The 19,243-nt window shown below is 30.9% G+C and overlaps 1 protein-coding gene across 2 annotated transcripts in view; it reads left to right on the top strand.

The window, feature by feature from the left end:
- The window catches only part of LOC111003427 (serine/arginine repetitive matrix protein 1), an 88,816-nt gene that overhangs the window by 29,955 nt on the left and 39,618 nt on the right, over positions 1-19,243 (top strand). For both annotated transcript variants that reach the window (XM_022273938.2, XM_022273937.2), the window contains 3 exons: positions 415-584; positions 1,100-1,172; positions 1,474-1,658. In XM_022273938.2, the coding sequence (XP_022129630.2) occupies positions 415-584; positions 1,100-1,172; positions 1,474-1,658 (428 nt within the window). The remainder of the gene's footprint in view (positions 1-414; positions 585-1,099; positions 1,173-1,473; positions 1,659-19,243) is intronic.

Genomic DNA, 19,243 nt, shown 5'->3' with positions numbered 1-19,243 from the left:
GCAAGTATTTATTTATAAAGACAATAAAAATATATTTAACTTCATTTTTTAAGAGTTTCTACAAGAAAAATGGTTAAAATAAAACATTAAAGTTGTAATAATTCTATAAATTCATTGTTGGTTAACGGTGTCCAATCATAATCAAGCTGATCAATATTTAGTTTTTACCCTCGATAATCTTACCCCAGTATATAATACAATCAATGATTATATTCTTACGATTTGCGACCACAAGCGAGCCTTCTTGCAATGGACACTCCATGGGCTGCACTAAACAAATGGTTCCAAAAACCTGCCTGTTTGGGCACACATACCATGTAAAAATATTCTAGCCAATAAGAAAAATGAATCAATAACATTTATAAAAATATATGTGACCTCTGTGTTTCTTACATTTATATTTGTATACAACAGAGGAATGGGTGACACGCAAGACGAGCGAAGTGACTACTACACGTCAAATCGCTACGAGAGTGAAGAGGGAATTGGTGTTGGAAGATGGCCGCATCCTCCGCGACTCTGGACCAAAGATTTCTACTTCTGTCAACGAGGATACGCATACTACCAACTTTCAACAAACTGAGGTTGAAATTGTATTCCTTTAAAGAAATTCCTTATTTACTATTATGTCGCGCAATAAAAACATTGTCGCAATTATAGACCTGGGAAGTGCAAGTGAACTCATGATTAATTAATTATCACATCGATAAAATAATAATAAATTATAAGTTTCCTTTATGCAAACAAACTAAAACAACATCAACAATTCTATTTATTTATTGTTAACTGTGAGCCAATTATTTAATAGATGGTTTTCTTGTGAGGAGCTTTGATTGATCACAATTACATGTCTAATTAAGGATTTCATTTATTGTATTTATTTACACTTTTTTATATTAATAAAAAAGCAAGTAACAGGATACATAAAAAAATTATCAGGGATGCAACGGGTGACAATATCGCCAACAAGCGATCTTTTCTAGGCAACCCTAACTTTAATTATACTGGAGAAATAATTTGTAAAATCAGTTTAGTAGTTTGAGTGAGTTCCTTATTAATTATCTTCAGAACTAACTTCATAATGAATATGTAATTACAGCATAGGGTACCTGAAGACCAGCAAAATCGAGAACCGGCTGAAGATCATAAAGTAACGGGAGGAGTTTACGATGGTAATTAGTTAAATGTTAATTTGTTTAAAAAATAAAAGTACGTATAACGTATACAAATAAATCTGAGGCCCAGAGATAAAAAGGTTATGGCATCTTATTAAAATATTAGAAAAGAGGTCTTTAGATCAATTTAAAAAAAACAACGCATGCTCAATATTCAACATAAAAGTATTATTAGTAAGTATAAAAGATTTTCCTATGAAATTAAACATAGGTAAAGCAATAAATAGCGCCATTATTTATTATTTCTTTACCGAATAAGCTTTGATATAATCTAAATAAGATAAAATTGTTTTTTTAGCACTGGATGGGCTTGAGAATGCAGTGGTACCAAAGGATGCAAAAGTCTTGGTGTCTTCGCAAGTGGTTGCGAATCCAGACGGAAAAGTTCGGGAAACTCACGAACGGAAAGTCCTCACCAGAAATATCACAGACAGAGTGAGGGAGACAGAAGAGAAAATACATACTGGTGATACTACTCACGAGGTTAGTTTCTTGCATAGTTTATAATTTATCGCTTAAATTATTTAGTATTTTTAAGGATTTCTAATTGAAAAAGTGAGTTGTAAGAACACTGTAAATCATACGGTTATCTCAAATTATAAATAAATATAATGTGTCTAAACAATTTAAAAAAAAAAGTTAAACTCTATCATCAAACATTTATTAACAACTGCAACAATATTAAACGTAGGAATTGGAACGATATGGTTTTGGCCAATTCACGAAATGTTCAGGGTCCACACATAACTCTATAGGAGCTAATGCTTATCTGCTGGAGCAGAACCATAGATTATTTATAAAAGTTTGAAATATTTATGAATTAAAAATACGGAATATTATCGTGGCGCTATACATAATTACATATAAAAGCCATTCAGGATTATAATATGCATTAACATATTCTGAATATAGTAAATCTCTTGAGATATTCAATTTAGTAAGCTGAAAGCTATTGCATGTGGCGCATTTAAATCACACTGCAAGAAATGCGCCAAAGTAGGGAAGGACTTTCACATTCGCAGAATACTACTAATACTTGCCTGTAATATTGAAGCGTTATACATATGAGTAATATTAATTTTTTATACATAAGTTACATTAATGCCCGACTGGACATATCTCGCACTTTTTTATCATATTATTAATTAAAACTTAGCTTTGAAATTAATTCACCTTATCTTAATATATAAAATGAAGTCAGGCTTGTTCATGGATTTTTATTTGTCTCCGTCCCCAATAGGAGTATAACTATTATATACGAAAACAATGCAAATAGTAAATAATCATGGGTTTCGTAACTGTCAAATAGTTTATGTTCATCTGCTCGATACGGTAAACTTTCCCTTCTAATTAAAGAAGGTATTTAAATATCGGTCTTGAATCGAATAGATATATCCATAATAGTGTTGTTTACATTTTAAAAATATTCAATAATATAAGTAATAGTTGACATATTTTGTCAAATATTTGTGCGTGCATTTAAAAGTATATTTCTCTTTGTGGTCATTTATTAATAACGTAGTGAATAAAAAAATGTTTTTTCATTGTGATTTCATAAATTAAGCTCACCTCGTGTGATATTACTCGTACTGTTTTGTCTGAAAATGGTATGCCGCGGGTGTCATGTCAACCCATTGACAATCGACAGATATGACGATAGGCTAATGGAACGACTCGATGCGCATGCGTTATTTGTGACTTTTTTCTGTGATTTATAGACTAGTAATATTCATGGTGCTCCAAGGTAATAAGTTTTAACCGACTGGGTCTATAGGAATTTAAAAGCACGATATAGAGGTGTAAAAATTGTACACCTTTAAAAAAAAATTAAGGTGTAATTATAATGTTTCTACAATCATGACTTACACTGTTCATTTAATTGACAATATTTTTATTTTTGTGTGTCATTTTTTGTGTCTCAAATTTACGATAGGTAGATAGGATAGATACGAGGCGGCTACTAATTTTATTATAAACAAAGGATTGTTTAATAATTAGTCATACATGCAAAACGAATAATTAAAATTTAATAATTAAGACTTCTAACAATTAAATTACTTCTAATTTAATTTGTTTTATAATATAATGCAAATATTTTTTATTCCAAACTTGTAAATTTATAACAAGAAGGGTGTTTTTATTATATTGTACAAGTTTTGTTATTCTCTCTATAAGAGTAAATTTAAGTTCTTTGCATCGTTGCACTTAAACAATGTTTTTTATTCATAAAGAATTATCTTTATTTATTGGCAAGTTGTTTATGCATTGTAGGCGGTCAAGGGATTCAACGATTAGTTATAAAGGCTGTGGAAAAAAACAAGTTAAGGGTATATGGAGCAGAGCCATAGATTATTATCTATACAAGTTGCCATTTTGTAATAAAATTATGGGAAAATAAAAAAACTGTTACAGAACTATACTTTAATCTTTAAAACAGCTATTTTGCTATATAATTGCCTGTATGTTATATTTAATAATAATTAAAACAAAAACGTTGTTAAAATAATTAAAGTATATTCGATTAAGCTTTAAATATAATTAAAATATACAAATTAGAAGCATATTTTTTTTATTTCATGGATATAACATTATCTTATTTATGATATTATTATAATAATCTAATGTTGTATACTTATGTACGGTAGTGGATAGAAGATATTTCTGAATACATGTAAAGAAAGGCCCATTAGGCAAAAGGGCAAACAAAAAGATTGTTTAGATTTATATGCATAACATAGTAAAGCTTTTAAAATGTCGATACTGAACGCATTACTCTTTCATACTAGAGCTTTCTCATAAATTGATAGGTACTTGGAAATTATAATTTGCTCAAGATGATATTTGCCGTAGGCGCCGCGCCTACGCTTTAACGTTTACTAAATCGTTGGAGACGCTTATTAACTCAATTTTTATACTACAAAATTTTACAGGTACACTTACAAAAAATATAAAATCGCGAAACTAAAACTCAATTCTCAAAGAGACTCAAAAAACTATAGTATTGAACATTTGACTTAACATTAAATGACTAAATTTCTTTATCTATTTCTTATGAAAACAAATTTTTATGGTGGGGGAAATATTAAGGCAAAATATTATCGTCAATTTCAATAAACTAAAAATACTACAACATGTTTCAAACTATATTCCTTACAAAGGTTAAAAAGCTATTAAAGATGTTATTTTGCTATCAAAACTAAATCGTTATAGATTTTATTATACATATTAATTATCAGTTTACATAAGATACCCAGTTAATGATTTCTATTTTCCCAGTTTTGCAACATTGTATACAGTGATAAGAGTAACAAGGACAAAATATTAAATAACTTCGAGGTTCAAAGCAATTTAATGAATGAAGAAAGAGATGCCTAACAGTACATAGTTGTAAAACGTTTAATACAAATCATGAGCTAGCTTTGTAGCTATTTGTTGCAATTATTTCGCAACCGAATGCGCGTTTAAGTCTTTTACGATAGCTTTCTAAGACATTATAGATATCCACTGAAGTATTTCCGAAACTATTTGACTATTGGCAGTTTTATCACTTATCATCATTAGAGGCTCTATTCAGCAATAGACATAACAAAAACACACACACATAACCACACAAAATAACAATAATCAAAGAAAAAAATAAAATGAAATATATCAAAGAGAATAGAAAAATATTTAAAAAATTCCCTTTTCCCATTCGGTTCGTTTCAAATATGTTGCCAGTGTGCTGTGACTGTAATTGACCCTGGCTCAGCATTTTTCTGAGGAGCAGAATGTTTCACAGCATTGGTAATTCTGCCAGAGACCACATCAGCTACTTTCGCAGTCGCAAAGAAGAAAGAAAAGGAGTGTAATAAACACTTATTAAAAAAATAATTATAAAAGTTAGCAGTGTACGTAATGCAATCCTGTATAAAGGTGTATAGTAAAATTAATATAAAATGTAAATTAAATTAAAAGTTAAAAATAAGAATATTTTTTTAAGTTAGGTAGTAATGCATTCACATGTAAGTAGTACACTTCAAACAGCACTTACAATTTACTTAATACGCACCAGGAATTAGCCCTAATTTAAATAAGTTACTTATAAACCATTGAAAATATTTTAATTAACTGAAATCAAATTTTTATAGAAATAACAATAACTTGACGTCAACATGTATTATATTTCGATAACACAAAAACAAAACATAAACGATAACAAATTTATATATTGGCCCTATATTTTTTTTTTCAAAAGCCTGGAATGTATTAAACGATAACTTATTTATTTATGGAGTATTCAGATCGTAAAAGGATATTTTATTGAAGTCGGTGCCATCAATGAGTATGTTATCTAATACACGGTCTATTGACTGAGCTATGCTTGAACACAGTACAATTACAACACGCTGAATTATATATTTTACGCTTCAAAAATGCGTTCATACTTATAGCTTTATATTCTTAGAAGTATTCTCATCTCATAGATATGAAACAGTATCTATTATAATGATATTAGAAGTGTTTGAATAATAGGAATTAAGATGTTTATCTGGATATCGTTTTAATACGTTGCAAATAGAAATACCATTCAAAATAGGAAAGATCAAGGTTAATGATGCAATCGAGTTAAAATAAACTGGAATTTATTTCTTTGAACATCGACGTTTACTATAGCATTTTTATGGGCTATTTTAAATATCTTTTAAGTTTATTAAGTTAATATTTGTATGTTCTGACGTTTAATTCTTGACCATGCAGGTGTGATGTGAGATTAATGCTACTCCCATTAATTCACAATATAATGGGATTTTGCAGAAGACGTTCCCCTAGTAAAGTTTATATTTAAGTCAAGTGCGAGTTGACCAATTTTAGATACATATTTATAATTACATACTTACTAACAGGTCAAGATCATTGACCGCAGACATTTGTACGCAACTATCTAAATTAAGAGCAACGGTGGCCTAGTGGCTTTAGCGTGTGACTCTTACCCTGAGGTCGTAGATTCGATTCACGACTGTGCACCAATGGAATTCCATTGGTTGGTCCATACATAATGAAATTTCATTATGTGTGGACATTTAACATCCCAACGGTGAAGTAAGACATAACGAGTAACCCGGCTTGCTTTAGACCCAAAAAAAGTCTATGTTAGGCATAGGAGGCTGATCACCTACTAATCATGAAATAGATACAGAAATCTTAGGCCCAGATCTAATAAGGTTGTAGCGCTACTGATTTTTAATATAAATTAACATTAATAAAACAATTTAAGTGCAAGTGTTTTATTTAAGCACATCACATATATCAGTTCAAGATAGAAATAAATAATAGGGAAATTCTAACTATAAGTATTTAATAAGAGACGCAACAGTGTTGGTCTAGTGGCATCAAACCACTGCTGCAAACCAACGAACTTCGCATATGTGCATGGTGTAAGAAAAGATCAAGAAGTCACTGTTTTTTATTAGAAGTTTAAATGTTTAATGTGTTACAAATCTACAGTCTTGTATTTTTAAACAGTGTTTTACATAACGAAAAATAATTCCTTTTAAATATACACCATTTAGGATCTGTAGCATTTAAAGTAGCAAAACAAATATGGTGTTTACATTTATATTAGCTTACCAATAGTGCGGCTGTTTTCTGAAACGTCGTTCAATCGAACTCTAGGCAAGAATCGTGGGACTATTGATATGAATTTTGACATATTAAACAATGTGGATGAAATATTGACTTTATACATGGAACTTGAGTCCGTTCTGGGTAAAAGTATGATAATTGGATTATTATTTTTTGTTCTAACATTGCAGTACGAATTCGATGCGAATCTTACGAAAGGTGTCATACTCAGGGTTAAGCACTCAAAATTGACCTTTTACAAAATACAGTTTAACAATTTTATTTGCGTTGACTGTCTAATTTGAATAACGGGTGTCATATTCACGACAAATTATGGATTGCTAAATACTAACGAATGCTGTACTAAGTTTCTGGCATGTGTTAGATGAAAAATATATTTTATATCATTATTTTTTTACTAACTACTAAACAGATACATTTATATACTGTAAAAAAATAAAGTGAAACATAAAATAAATACATTGGATATATCCACAAAAAGTTTATCTGATGAAACACATACAATACAAAGCAAAACAAAACATGACAGCACAATAAATAAAATAAATAAATTTAAAATTAATTATAAGTTTAAAAAAAGTGCTAATATTCTGAAATTAATCCTAATTGATTTATTTCAGCTTAGTAACTAAAACTAAACAAAACATTCGCATTATTATATATTATTTTCGGTTATGTTAAATTCTTAACCATGTGATTTGAAGTATCATTTCTATTTTTTCTTAAATATACAGGATACATGTCCACACTTCCTGCATATTTATATAATTCTACGCTAGTATATGACCTGCCTTCGAAAACGTAATGATGTGTTTCCAAGAATCAAACCTTGGGCCTTAAGAAATAAATCTAATAAGCACATCGCTTTATTACACATGATATATATCTGTGATATAGACTATTCTTTACCATCTTATATTATCTTTATATCTATAAATCCATTATTATTCATGAAGTTCTTGGATTAGAGCGTTGATGTATTTGATATAGTTTTATGCGAATCTAGACAGGTTTATTGTCAATAAAATTTGCATAAATTCCAGTAAGCAATTGTGTATAATGTATGCTCTCAATTTAGTATTGCGATAGGAATGTAACGGTTCTAATAGATTTCGCTCTAACACTGTTAAGATAGTGATACCTCTGAACAGGTGGTACTTTATTTCCGATAGGCGTAATGATAGCGTAGTTGAATCGACAAACCGTTATTGTACAAACACTAGTTGATAATAGCCACAACCCTTTGCTAGGGATGTTCTTGGGTTACGGAAATACTTAACTATAGAAAATATTATAATTTACGATTCACGATGAAAATGCTGATAAAAAAGTGATACATAAGTACATAAATCTTGCTCTTGTCGGAAGAATTCAGTTTCTTAGTCACAAATCACTTATTAATTGACGATTTCGTAGTGCTTTTCAAAAACAAGGTTCTTGTTGTTCGTGCATATTTGAGTAAAAATTAACTGGACAATAATATTTATCTAAAAAATAAATCAGTTGCGCAACAACCTCTTTAGGTCTTGGCCTCAGATTTCTGAATCTGTTTCATGATCCTTTTTCCATCAAGGCAAGTAGGTACGCCTCCCAGTGCCTGACACACGTCGTCGACTTTTTAGGTCTAACACATGTCGGTTTCCTCACGATGTTTTCCTTCACCGTTCGAGTAAATGTTAAATGCGCACATAAAATTACATCCTTTCCACACTTTCCTTTCCACAGAACCAAACTAAGGGGCCTTCGAGAAAATATTATACTATTCTCTAAACGGAACCTGTCGGCAAGACACCAGCAATTGCAGGTGTCCAAGGGTGGCACTGATCACTCTATATATAGTACTCTAGATATATATAGTATAAATATAAGCAAGTCGCTATTTTTTTCACTTTATAACTTAATCATGGATCAGATTAAATCGATTCTTCCGTGACAAGACTTATATCAATAGAATACCAGTTTCATTACTCACGCGAACCAATGATTTATCACTTTTTTAAATTCTCAAGTCAACAATATCGATGTGAACCTGCACTGACGTGAAAGCTGATTACAAAAAGCACAACAATGCTATGAATTGAATTGTTCACTAAGGGCTAAGTTTATTCAAGTATTTCCATTGTGTTTTATTTGTTATTAACAAAATTAAACAGTATATAAAAGAGCTGTGTTTATACATAATTATACAAGAAAAAAAAAATTGCAAATAAAAATATTTTATAAAAAAGGTGCATTACACTAATTACGGTTATCATCAGTTTGCTTTCAAAAACATGTGAGAAACAAAAATCCCTCAAGAGGGTCTAGAAAAAATCGTGCCTCCAAAAAGGGGTCGTTTTGCTAATAATAACTCAAGGCTAATGCATACGAACGTCAAGAAAACTGTTAAATGAACTTACCATCCAGTCTCCGACGTTTATAATTAATAGAAAAATTACAACGACTTATTTCGACAAAATGATTGAAGTCAGTAACAACATACGTCATCTTATTAGTGACAAACGAATATTACAATTAATTAATAGTTGTAGCTCCGAATCATATATCCACCGAATCTCCATTAAAACACTGTTAAAACTATTGCCTATTATCATTTTGCACTACGCATAATGGACAATAATATTTAGTAATTTTGAACCCACCAAAGCCACTTTAGCACGCAGCAAAAAACATACAAAGACTTAAAGTAAACCATAAAAAGCTTAATCACTGTTCCGTCGGTCTTAATAATAACCCTTGAAACCTCAACGCATCTTCAGTAATAAATCGAAATAGTTTCAAAGCTTTGCTGTGAATGTTTTTATGCATCGCAATTGTAGACAGCTTAAAGGCTCCACTCAGGCGTATTAACTTTCGAACAGCTTAATATTAGGTGCGCGTTTATGTATCATTCTGTTTAGGCAATGAAAAATATCACAAAACCTATAAAAATAATTAAAGTCTTTTTATCACAATTTGTTTGTGTTATCTAAATTGTATTTAATTAGCATTTTACGTTTTGCTCTGTTGTCTTTATTATTACGTTCTGGCTTGGCATAACATATACTTTTTTTTAAATATTTTAAATAATACTTTTGGCTGATGACATTAAATTTTAGAAAAATCATTTAATTAGAGTTAATAGGTTTTGGTATAATCATAAAATAGAGTTATGGCTGTATCCTTCTGTATTACAATGAAGTAAATCATATAATGATATTAATGAAACTTGAGAAATCCAATATTATTAAATATTAAGCTAATATTTCATTTATTTTGTTTTCTATAATAGAAAAATATGGTACATTTCAAAATAGAAATTTCAAAATCAGAATCCCTTTAATTCTGTCCTTTGACTACACTCTCACATATTAACCGTGAAATTGTATGCAACAATCAAAATTGCACAACGCAAGGAATGTGACCCCGGGTCTTCCTACTATCAGAATATCGGTATCTTAAAGCATTGTATGTTGATTTGATTAACCTTCGTGTACAAATGGCAACACAATTACGAACATCGAGAACTACGAGCCATAGAATTACGAGAAAACTTAACTTCTCGACGTCCCTATAGCGAATCTTGCCTGTTTATTAAATACACTCGGTTTCAGTAGAAATAACAATGAATAGCCCACTGTTACTCATGGCCCATATAAGGCTAGAGTTAGCAGCAGATTTTCAAAAAACAAGATTAATGTATGCAAGAATTTAGTACAATATAACAACTATTGCTTCCTACTGTCACACTTTGTACATATCACCTTTAAACAACTTTAAATTGTAACAAACAGTTAACAAATTTATAGTGTAAAAGGTGATAATAATTGTATTATGAGAAATGTTGACACTTCTATGTACGAAGAAATTGTATTTTTTTAAATTTAATATGAAACCTTAAAGAAACGAAGATAGTGGTTTTTAATATAAACTTACGTTAAAAATAATAAAGTTACGGCAATTTTACACTAACAAACTCATTCCTTGAATGATGATGAAAATAGAATATTCAAGATCAACCGATGTTCTTTCTCCAAACAGGTCCGACCTTAACAGAGCTATAGGCAAGGTAGTCCTAGACAATAACTTAAGCTGCTGAGATAAAATCTACAAGGCGCGGCTCAAGAATTCATGTGATCACGGACCGATTCAATCTTAGATGGGTGTTACTAAAAAATACTGTGATTAAAATTAATTATACTTTCTGTAAGATCAAGAGATTATAGAAAACTTTTCGACCTCTAATTTCCTTGAATATAATTATTTTTACTAAATAATACAACACAAAGTTATTGTTAATACAGATAACTTGGGAAGTTGCCTATTACGGTAATACGTACGTGAATGTCCATATGTTTTATTTTCTTTAAAACGATGTATTAATGGCTAAACTTTTTTACTATAAATACTTGAAGTTGCTTCGCTTATATTTACTAAGAATAATTAAGATTATATTGTTATGAATAACCAAGAAGGCTTCATTGTAACTTCATCTGCAAATATGAAACTTATCTATATCTTTCGTATTTTAATAGTGAATAGTCTAAATCCCAGCTTTTCTCTCTTCGGTCAGGCGTCGTGGTCCGCAAGGAAAAATATGGAGCGGACTATCTTTTTCTCTAGTTTCCAGCGCCTCCCTTATTACAGTATACAGTTATAGGACGAGTCTGTCACAATTTTGGTCAACCTGGTTGTTGAACGAGATCTTTTACCTTCTGTGTTATCAACCACGATCAGTTTCTCCAAGTTCTCATAGCCTCTGCGCATTGAATGGCAGAAATATGAGAAAATTGTTGTCGGTATTTGGCAGACAGGCATATCCGTAGGCAGAGTCGGGTAAAGATGTATCGATGCGTATTGCTGCGATTGTGTTTTTTTTTATATCGCCTCTTCATCTCAAAGCCTTAACATATCGTAGCTGTTATCCGGAATTTATACAATGGATTTTTTTCTCCATGATGCAGACTGAATATCCCATTATAACGATACAGTATTTTAAAAAATAACAGAGCAAGAACCAAAATCATGATAGTAGATCGAGCCAGAAAGCTCCCATGTATTTGCAACATTCCTGGCATTAATATCGTTGACCGAAATGCAAATTTCGGATCCCAAATCTCCAACGGCAGCTCTCTGTCTGTTATAAAAAGCCGCATCACCATCGCCAAACATGCCATGACGTGTTTAAGTAACATCTCGAAGAAAAGAGGAATTGATATCATAACCAGAATCAGATTGATCGGACTCTAGTATTCTCTATAAGAAACATGTAGTAGCAACGTCAACTATCCCAAATCCACGTATATTCATAAAAAAAACCTTATATTGACTTATTACACGTAGCCATTCAAGGATTATTACCCAACCGCAGAACGCTGACTTGTTCAGTAATCTGATCCCTTGCATATTTCATTTTGTTATAACTATTTAATGTTATATTACATCGAGAATTCTAGTGTCTATAAGAATGATTTTAGTATTCAACATTTATAACATCCGCTGTAATCGTTCGTCATAAATGCCTTATGAATTAAAAACCACATAATTATTTTAGTTCTAGCTTTAATATTTTTTTCATTTTCCCGATTGTAAAATAGCTTATATATTATTTTTGGTCAAGACACTTTTTGGGTCAGCGGTGTTGCGTATATATACATAGTACGTACGTTTTATAGTGACTTTTATGAAGCGAACTGTGTCTAACAAGCTAAACAAGCATCATCATACTTTGACGCTATCTTACTAAGGCCTTACACATGTCCTAGTCTAACTTGAACGTACTGATATAATAAATCGTTCTTCTTCTTTTTATATTGCCATCTCCTTGCGAAGGTTGGCGATCATAATGGCTATTTTAATTTTAGATGCCGCGCTTCTAATTATCATTATTTACTCACTTGTCAGCACCATGTCATCATGATGCTTTGACCAAACCATTGTCTCAAGTTTTTCAACCAGGACGTGCGTCTGCGGCCAGGTCTTCTTCTACCTGCCACTTTGCTTTGTATGATTGTTTGAAGGAGCTCGTAATTTTGGGGTTAGGTAAAACATGTCCGAAATACTCAAGTTTCCTTCTCTTAACCGTCATAAGTACTTCTTTGTTCTTCTGGATTCTGTCCAGGACTGTTGTATTTCGTATGCGGTCTGTCCATGACATTTTAAACCTACCAACCAACCCAATAAATAGTTAAAATATTTTTATTAAATCTACAAGGCACTATATCATACTTTTCTATGCATGAGACTCTTTTAAGAATAGGGAAGGAAGAAGCTTTGTACAATACTGGATCATTTAAGTTTCTTATAACTATCATATAGGATTGAGCCATTTTCACATCTTAGAAACAAAAATAATTTGTTGCTTTGAAATGTTCTGTTACGATGTATCTGATAGTCAACCCTATTTAAGTCTTTAACTCTACTTTTCTATATTTAATTTGCGGTATAAGAATATTACCCTATCATCGAAACTTTATAAAAAGTGCAAAGTACTGTAGCTATTACACCTACAGGTACCTCCAGACATATTTACGATCATATCCGCTTATAAATCTTTCGCTTATATTTAAAACGAATCGGTAACATTTTAATATAAGCAAGCTTAGGTTTCTTAAGTTTTATGTATGTTTTTTGTTCTAATCGACTTCCAAGGTAAAATGATAAAAATAGTATCGATAATGTTTGATCATTTTGTCGAACATTATTGGCCATTATTTTCGCTGGTATTAAAAATAAGGTTTCTGAAAAGGTTTGTGAACCCTGGTCAGGAATATATTCATTAAAAGCAATATAGTTTATTGCACTTGCGCCTGATCAGAAGTCTGGTCATAATATTATCACTGATTTATGTTAGTCGTATCCGTTTTAGTATCAGGTTCTCTTGGCAACCACTTTTCTTAATTCTATTCTTAATTATATAGAGACTTAAATCTTTATGGGAAAGCTAAAAAATCTTGACTATCCTTAGGAGATAATAGTACTTGCTTGGACATAGATGAAGTCACGTTTCTTGTAAATCTTAAAAAATTCAAAATTTAAATGTATCTCAGGAACCAACTCCAAACAACCATAAACTTGTGAACATTTCTAAATTAGAAAAAATAACGAAATAGAAAGTCACAAATTAGCAATTACACGTTTTAATTCAAGCTCACAATTAAGTGAAACAATACATAGCGACCCCGATGTGTCGTGGAAACTGTCACAACACCGCTTTCCATCACATGCTTCAGGAATAATGGTGACGTATAAATGATATAAATTATAAGGAAGTAGGGCCCTAATTGACTTCCCTGTGCGACAACAGCTTTGATTAGAATCCTATTCTGCACACACTTGCATTTGTTGGATTTCTGTGGAACCTTAAAAACATATAATACAATATACATAACAAATACAAATAACGCACAATGGGAAAAAATCAGGAAGTAACAAAAATATATGTAACAGACTTCACACTGCAAGAATGAACAATAATATCAAAGTAAGTGAGTCAATAAGATAAAAAAACAATAATATTATGTAATATATTGTGGTCGTATTACATAAATGCTGTTCTACCTATTGGTAGACCTCTCCTTTTGGTTTTAGAAGCAAGAGAACGAATTATTCCGCACGGAACTTAGGTACATCTTTTTTAAAGCATCCACGAAGGCTTTATAAGGTCATTGACACGGATGATAAGATAAGTTGCTTTAAGGAATTTTATATTCAAAGAGCTGTTGACAGGCCGTCATACAAAATGTCGCAAGATGAGAGATAAAGTTTGATTTATAAAAATAGCAATGACACGGTTAAACCGCACATACACGATGTATATTTTTAGTGTATTCCAGAAGTTTAAGTATAAACCTACTGAAAATCTCATAAAAAGAACAAAGAGAATAATGTCTGTTTTATTTTTTTTAAACAGATTCACTTTTATATACAAACATTTAACACTTCTTGGTTTTGTAAAAAAATATGATTAAGTTATATGAGTACATACACGATGTATATTTTTAGTGTATTCGAGAAGTTTAAGTATAAACCTACCTTAACCTACTACAATTTGAAAATCTAATAAAAAGAACAAAGAGAATTATTTCTGTTTTTTTGAACTTTTCTATAACACTTCTTGGTTTTGTTTAAAAATAATGATTAAGTTATATGACATACAACGTAGTATTGTTAACAAACGAAGGAACAATTGCTTGATTTAGTTCCGCTCCGTTATTTTCTCGGCAGGTGCCGTGAGACTTATGCGCCACTGCTTCTTTAAAGTAGTGTAAAGCATGTATATATGAAATAATATTTAGACTATCAACGGTGTAATAACTACTAGATTCTTTGTCACCGTATTCCCTAATACCACTGCGTAACCAGTCCACCGAGCCAATTCGACTTTGGGTCCAAGGTACAATTCTTAAAAGCCCAGCCATCGAAGGCTTTTGGGCGGTGGCTTAACAAAAAAGAGAGCTTCTAAAGAAAATACTTTTTTATCGGATTGAAGCTATACAAACTTATAATTATTTAACATAATTTTAATTTTTTCCGACGTTTCGCGTGCTTTACAGCGTGCGCGGTCACGGTGACTGAAGCAAAAGGCGTTGAATTTTAAAAAGTAGCAGAGCTGTAGAAAAAATTATATTATTTGTATTTATTCCCCCGGAGTTGATATCGACTAAAAGATGAAAGACAATACTATAAAATGGCTCACTTTATAGTTGTTTTGTCCTGTTCTAAAGAACAAACGGTGTTTGTTCTTTAGAACAAATATCCCAAACTAGTTAACAACATAATTGTATTATAAACAAAACCGTTCTTACGGAATAAAATACTACAACCTTTTACGAATTTGAATTACAAAGCTATCAATCTTTATCCCACATACAAAGGAACTAAGCGAGGCACAGAGGCTTAAACTTAGACTGTTCTAGAACACCTATACCAGTTTCACGTTAAAATACGTGTTCCAAGTGCTTGTAAGTTGTAACAGATATCTCTTACACCTAATTCCTTTTGTAAAAGTATTAAATCGTGATTTTGTGGCAACTAAATAGTCCACAATTGATAGTTACATGCGTGAACAAAAACCGGGCCTATACCTAGGCCATTCATACACGGGCTACAGCAAGTTGTCGGGTTTCAGTACACTCTTGTATCTGCCGAGACGTTAGGTATGACTACATTTTTCGAATGCAAACGTCAAATTTTTTGACTGACTTGCTTAGAATTTTATGCTTTTATAGCGTAGACGTCTTCAGCCCTCAGTAAATTATACATACGTATACACTTGAATGGTCTATTTCACTTGTTATACAAAAGGAACCAGACTTTTTCCCTCATTTTTTGATACCGTAGAAAACGAGCTGTTTTATCTCTCTCTCTCTCTCTCTTATCAAAGTTATACATTAATATAAAGATGTTGATTATCGACATAGCTTTTAAAATAATCCCTCTTTATATATCGTCACTTACTGCAGTCTGTGTTGTTTACTTGTGCGAAACCTTACTCGATAGATAAGATAATTCCTGTCAATGAATACCGTCTCAGCGCAATAAATTCACGGTCTTTAATTATAAAATTGTCGTTCTTAAGAATAAAACTAAAAGAATTGTAAAAAGGCTGCACCTGCCAATGGTCAGTCGAGATACGCGTTTATATTTAGCGTTACTATTTTATTTAGTAGTGATAAAAAGTTCCAGTAAAATGGCACAGATTAGTGGGAGCAGTTGGTAATTGGTTTTGTCTAAACATCTCAATAAGCACGCTCCTAAGGAGTAAGCAAAAGTCTCTAGAAATTATTACGCCTCTTGTTGCTAATAACATAAAGATGAAATAATAATAAACTCTAAAGCATACATTAAGACCTGAGGAACATGGGCTATATTTATTTCCAAAATATAATAAAAAAATGCGAAAAAAGTCTCGGTAAAAAGTTTTAAAACTTTATATTCACTTATAACATTGGTTCACTTTGGATATATAATGTTTAAAGAATGTTATTATTGTTCGCATTTTTTTTAATAAACGTCTATTTGATCCACTGCATCTGTGATATTTTTATCATTTCTATATCGACTGTTTTGTTATACTGTGGTTGCGGTACGCCCTTTATTAAGAATAATTTTATTTTTACTGTGATTGCATCATTTTTTAACCACTACTGTAAAAAAGTATAAAAAGATGTCTGTATGTTAAATAATATCGGCGTTTGTGCTCGCCTTACGATTAGTAATGTACTATATCAAAATGTATATGGGGATAAAGGTATACAGGTAAAATATAACAAAACATCAATAGTATCTAAATACTTAAATAAAATTTAAATTTAATTTATTAGTAATTTCATTTTTTATTGCTTGAGAGTTTAATTCACCTAGAATAATATATTTAACTATAATCAGTTTTTTCAAGTGAAGTCGTAAGCAAAAGTTGTGCTTTTGTTAAGGAATATGAAAGGATGGCATCTTGGCAACTTATAATAATTTATTATAATTTTATCACTTTTTGATCTTAATTCTTTGCATTTCATGAAATGGAATGTTGTACAAGTTAATAAGAAGGGCATAGGTTTTTTAATTAGAATGTATGTTTGTGTATAAGGTTATGTATGCCTATTAATATCTATGTATTAGATTATACAATTTTCACTCTCATCAACTTTTACTTTAAAAAAAAATATATAAATTAAATCCTTTTATCACGCAAAAAATGAAATGAATTAATTACAAGAATATATATACCCATCCATGTTAGGATGGTTAACCATCATAACTATAACATACTATACTTTAAGATATATATGCTTTTAGTACTTTGTGGTTTACATGACCTCTCAGTCCTATTTTAAAAAGGTTTATAATGAAATTTGGAGTTTAAATGTTTCATAAATTATCACTAAAAAGCTAGTATAAATATTTGCCTTTTCAAAGCTGTATCGTAAATTTTTTGCTTCGCGTCTGCATCGCCCGAAAGCTTGTTTTTCACTTATCAAAAGCTTTCGGAGATAGTGTGGCCTCGGAGCAACGCGCCGGCCACTTAGTGTTTCACGAGCTCTCCTTGTAGACGCACGTCTTTAACGTTGGTTATTGTATATTTATTGCTACTGTTTATTATCAAGGATACTATTAATTATCAAGGATAATATTATAAGTGAAGAGTGTGTGTTGGATTTTTTTTGTGTTTTGTTAAAAGTTCAGAGTTTGGTAAGTTTTTATTATTTCGAACCAGTTTAAAATTTATTCAAAATGTCTAATTTAAATAAGAGCTTTCTTTTAAGATAATTAGCATTAGAAATATTTAATTACAGATGGATATGAATTGTGAGTGGGTAGTTTTAAAATGTTATTAGTTTGTTGAATCTATTTAAAAGCACATTTCAACAATTATTGTGTTAGTTATTGCAAACAAGTTAGTTAACCGGCGTGAAGTTGTCAATAATACCATAAACAAATGAAGATAAGTGCGGCTTTAATTAACCTTATGATTCCTTGCCAGAGTTATTGGAAAGCAAACCAGTGGCTCAGCATTCTGAAGTCCCAAAGCTTGTTTGACCGGCCTGAAGGCAGCCGGGGAACGCGTTTTGCAGAATAAACTGTTTTGATCTTAATTTTTATAACCAAATTCAATTAGAATGAAATTTTGAGTATATGAAATACATAACAACGCTAAGCAGCAAAGGGTAATATTTAAGATTGCATTTACACGCGGAAAACTGTTTTAACATGCAAATACATGTTACATAGTATAGAAAATTAAATAAAGAATTTGATTAGTGTTGGTCTTAAAGAAAAATATATTCAATATGATATGATTAAAAAGTAAAATATATATTTAGAAAATATTATGGATAGCAGCTGCAGGCTAAGTAGGTTTAACAATATTTGACGTTTTACCATAATTTTGATGAATTGTATAATATACCTAAGCAATGTTATAATTAGATTAACGGTGTATACATTTTTTAATATGATTAAATTCATATTAACCCTTAGACATGTTTAAGATTATAATTTTACGAAAAGTCAGGATTCAGGATCTTCAGTACCTATGTTAAATAATTCGTGAATTAACATTCTCTTAACAAAAATGTGGTAAAAACCTCGTTGCGAAAGTAGGTTTAATACGGTTCAGATTTTGCAGAATTCATTCTTAATTAGCGTTCTTTAACCAAAATGGTTGTATTTCATAAAGACTGTAATGACACAATCAGTACAGAAGCGGACTCTTCACATATCGATATATCAAAATTATGATTCTCATTTGGCATCACAATATGGTGTGGAATTTCAAGTGAGAATCTTCGTGTCGCTATAAACTTATATTTTAGCTATTTTTACTATATCAACATTCATAAAATCACCATAAAAACTTATATTATTTTATCATCAACTAAATATTAATAAAACGCGTAGGCAATATAACTGAAAGGAAACAATGTAAGGTATTATTTTTTGACGGCGCGTAGAGGTATCTAGCA

This window comes from Pieris rapae, chromosome 4, assembly GCF_905147795.1.
Source record: "Pieris rapae chromosome 4, ilPieRapa1.1, whole genome shotgun sequence".
NCBI classification, from domain to species: domain Eukaryota; kingdom Metazoa; phylum Arthropoda; class Insecta; order Lepidoptera; family Pieridae; genus Pieris; species Pieris rapae.
Note: the sequence above shows the minus strand (reverse complement) of the source record. Positions and strands in the feature narration are given on the sequence as shown.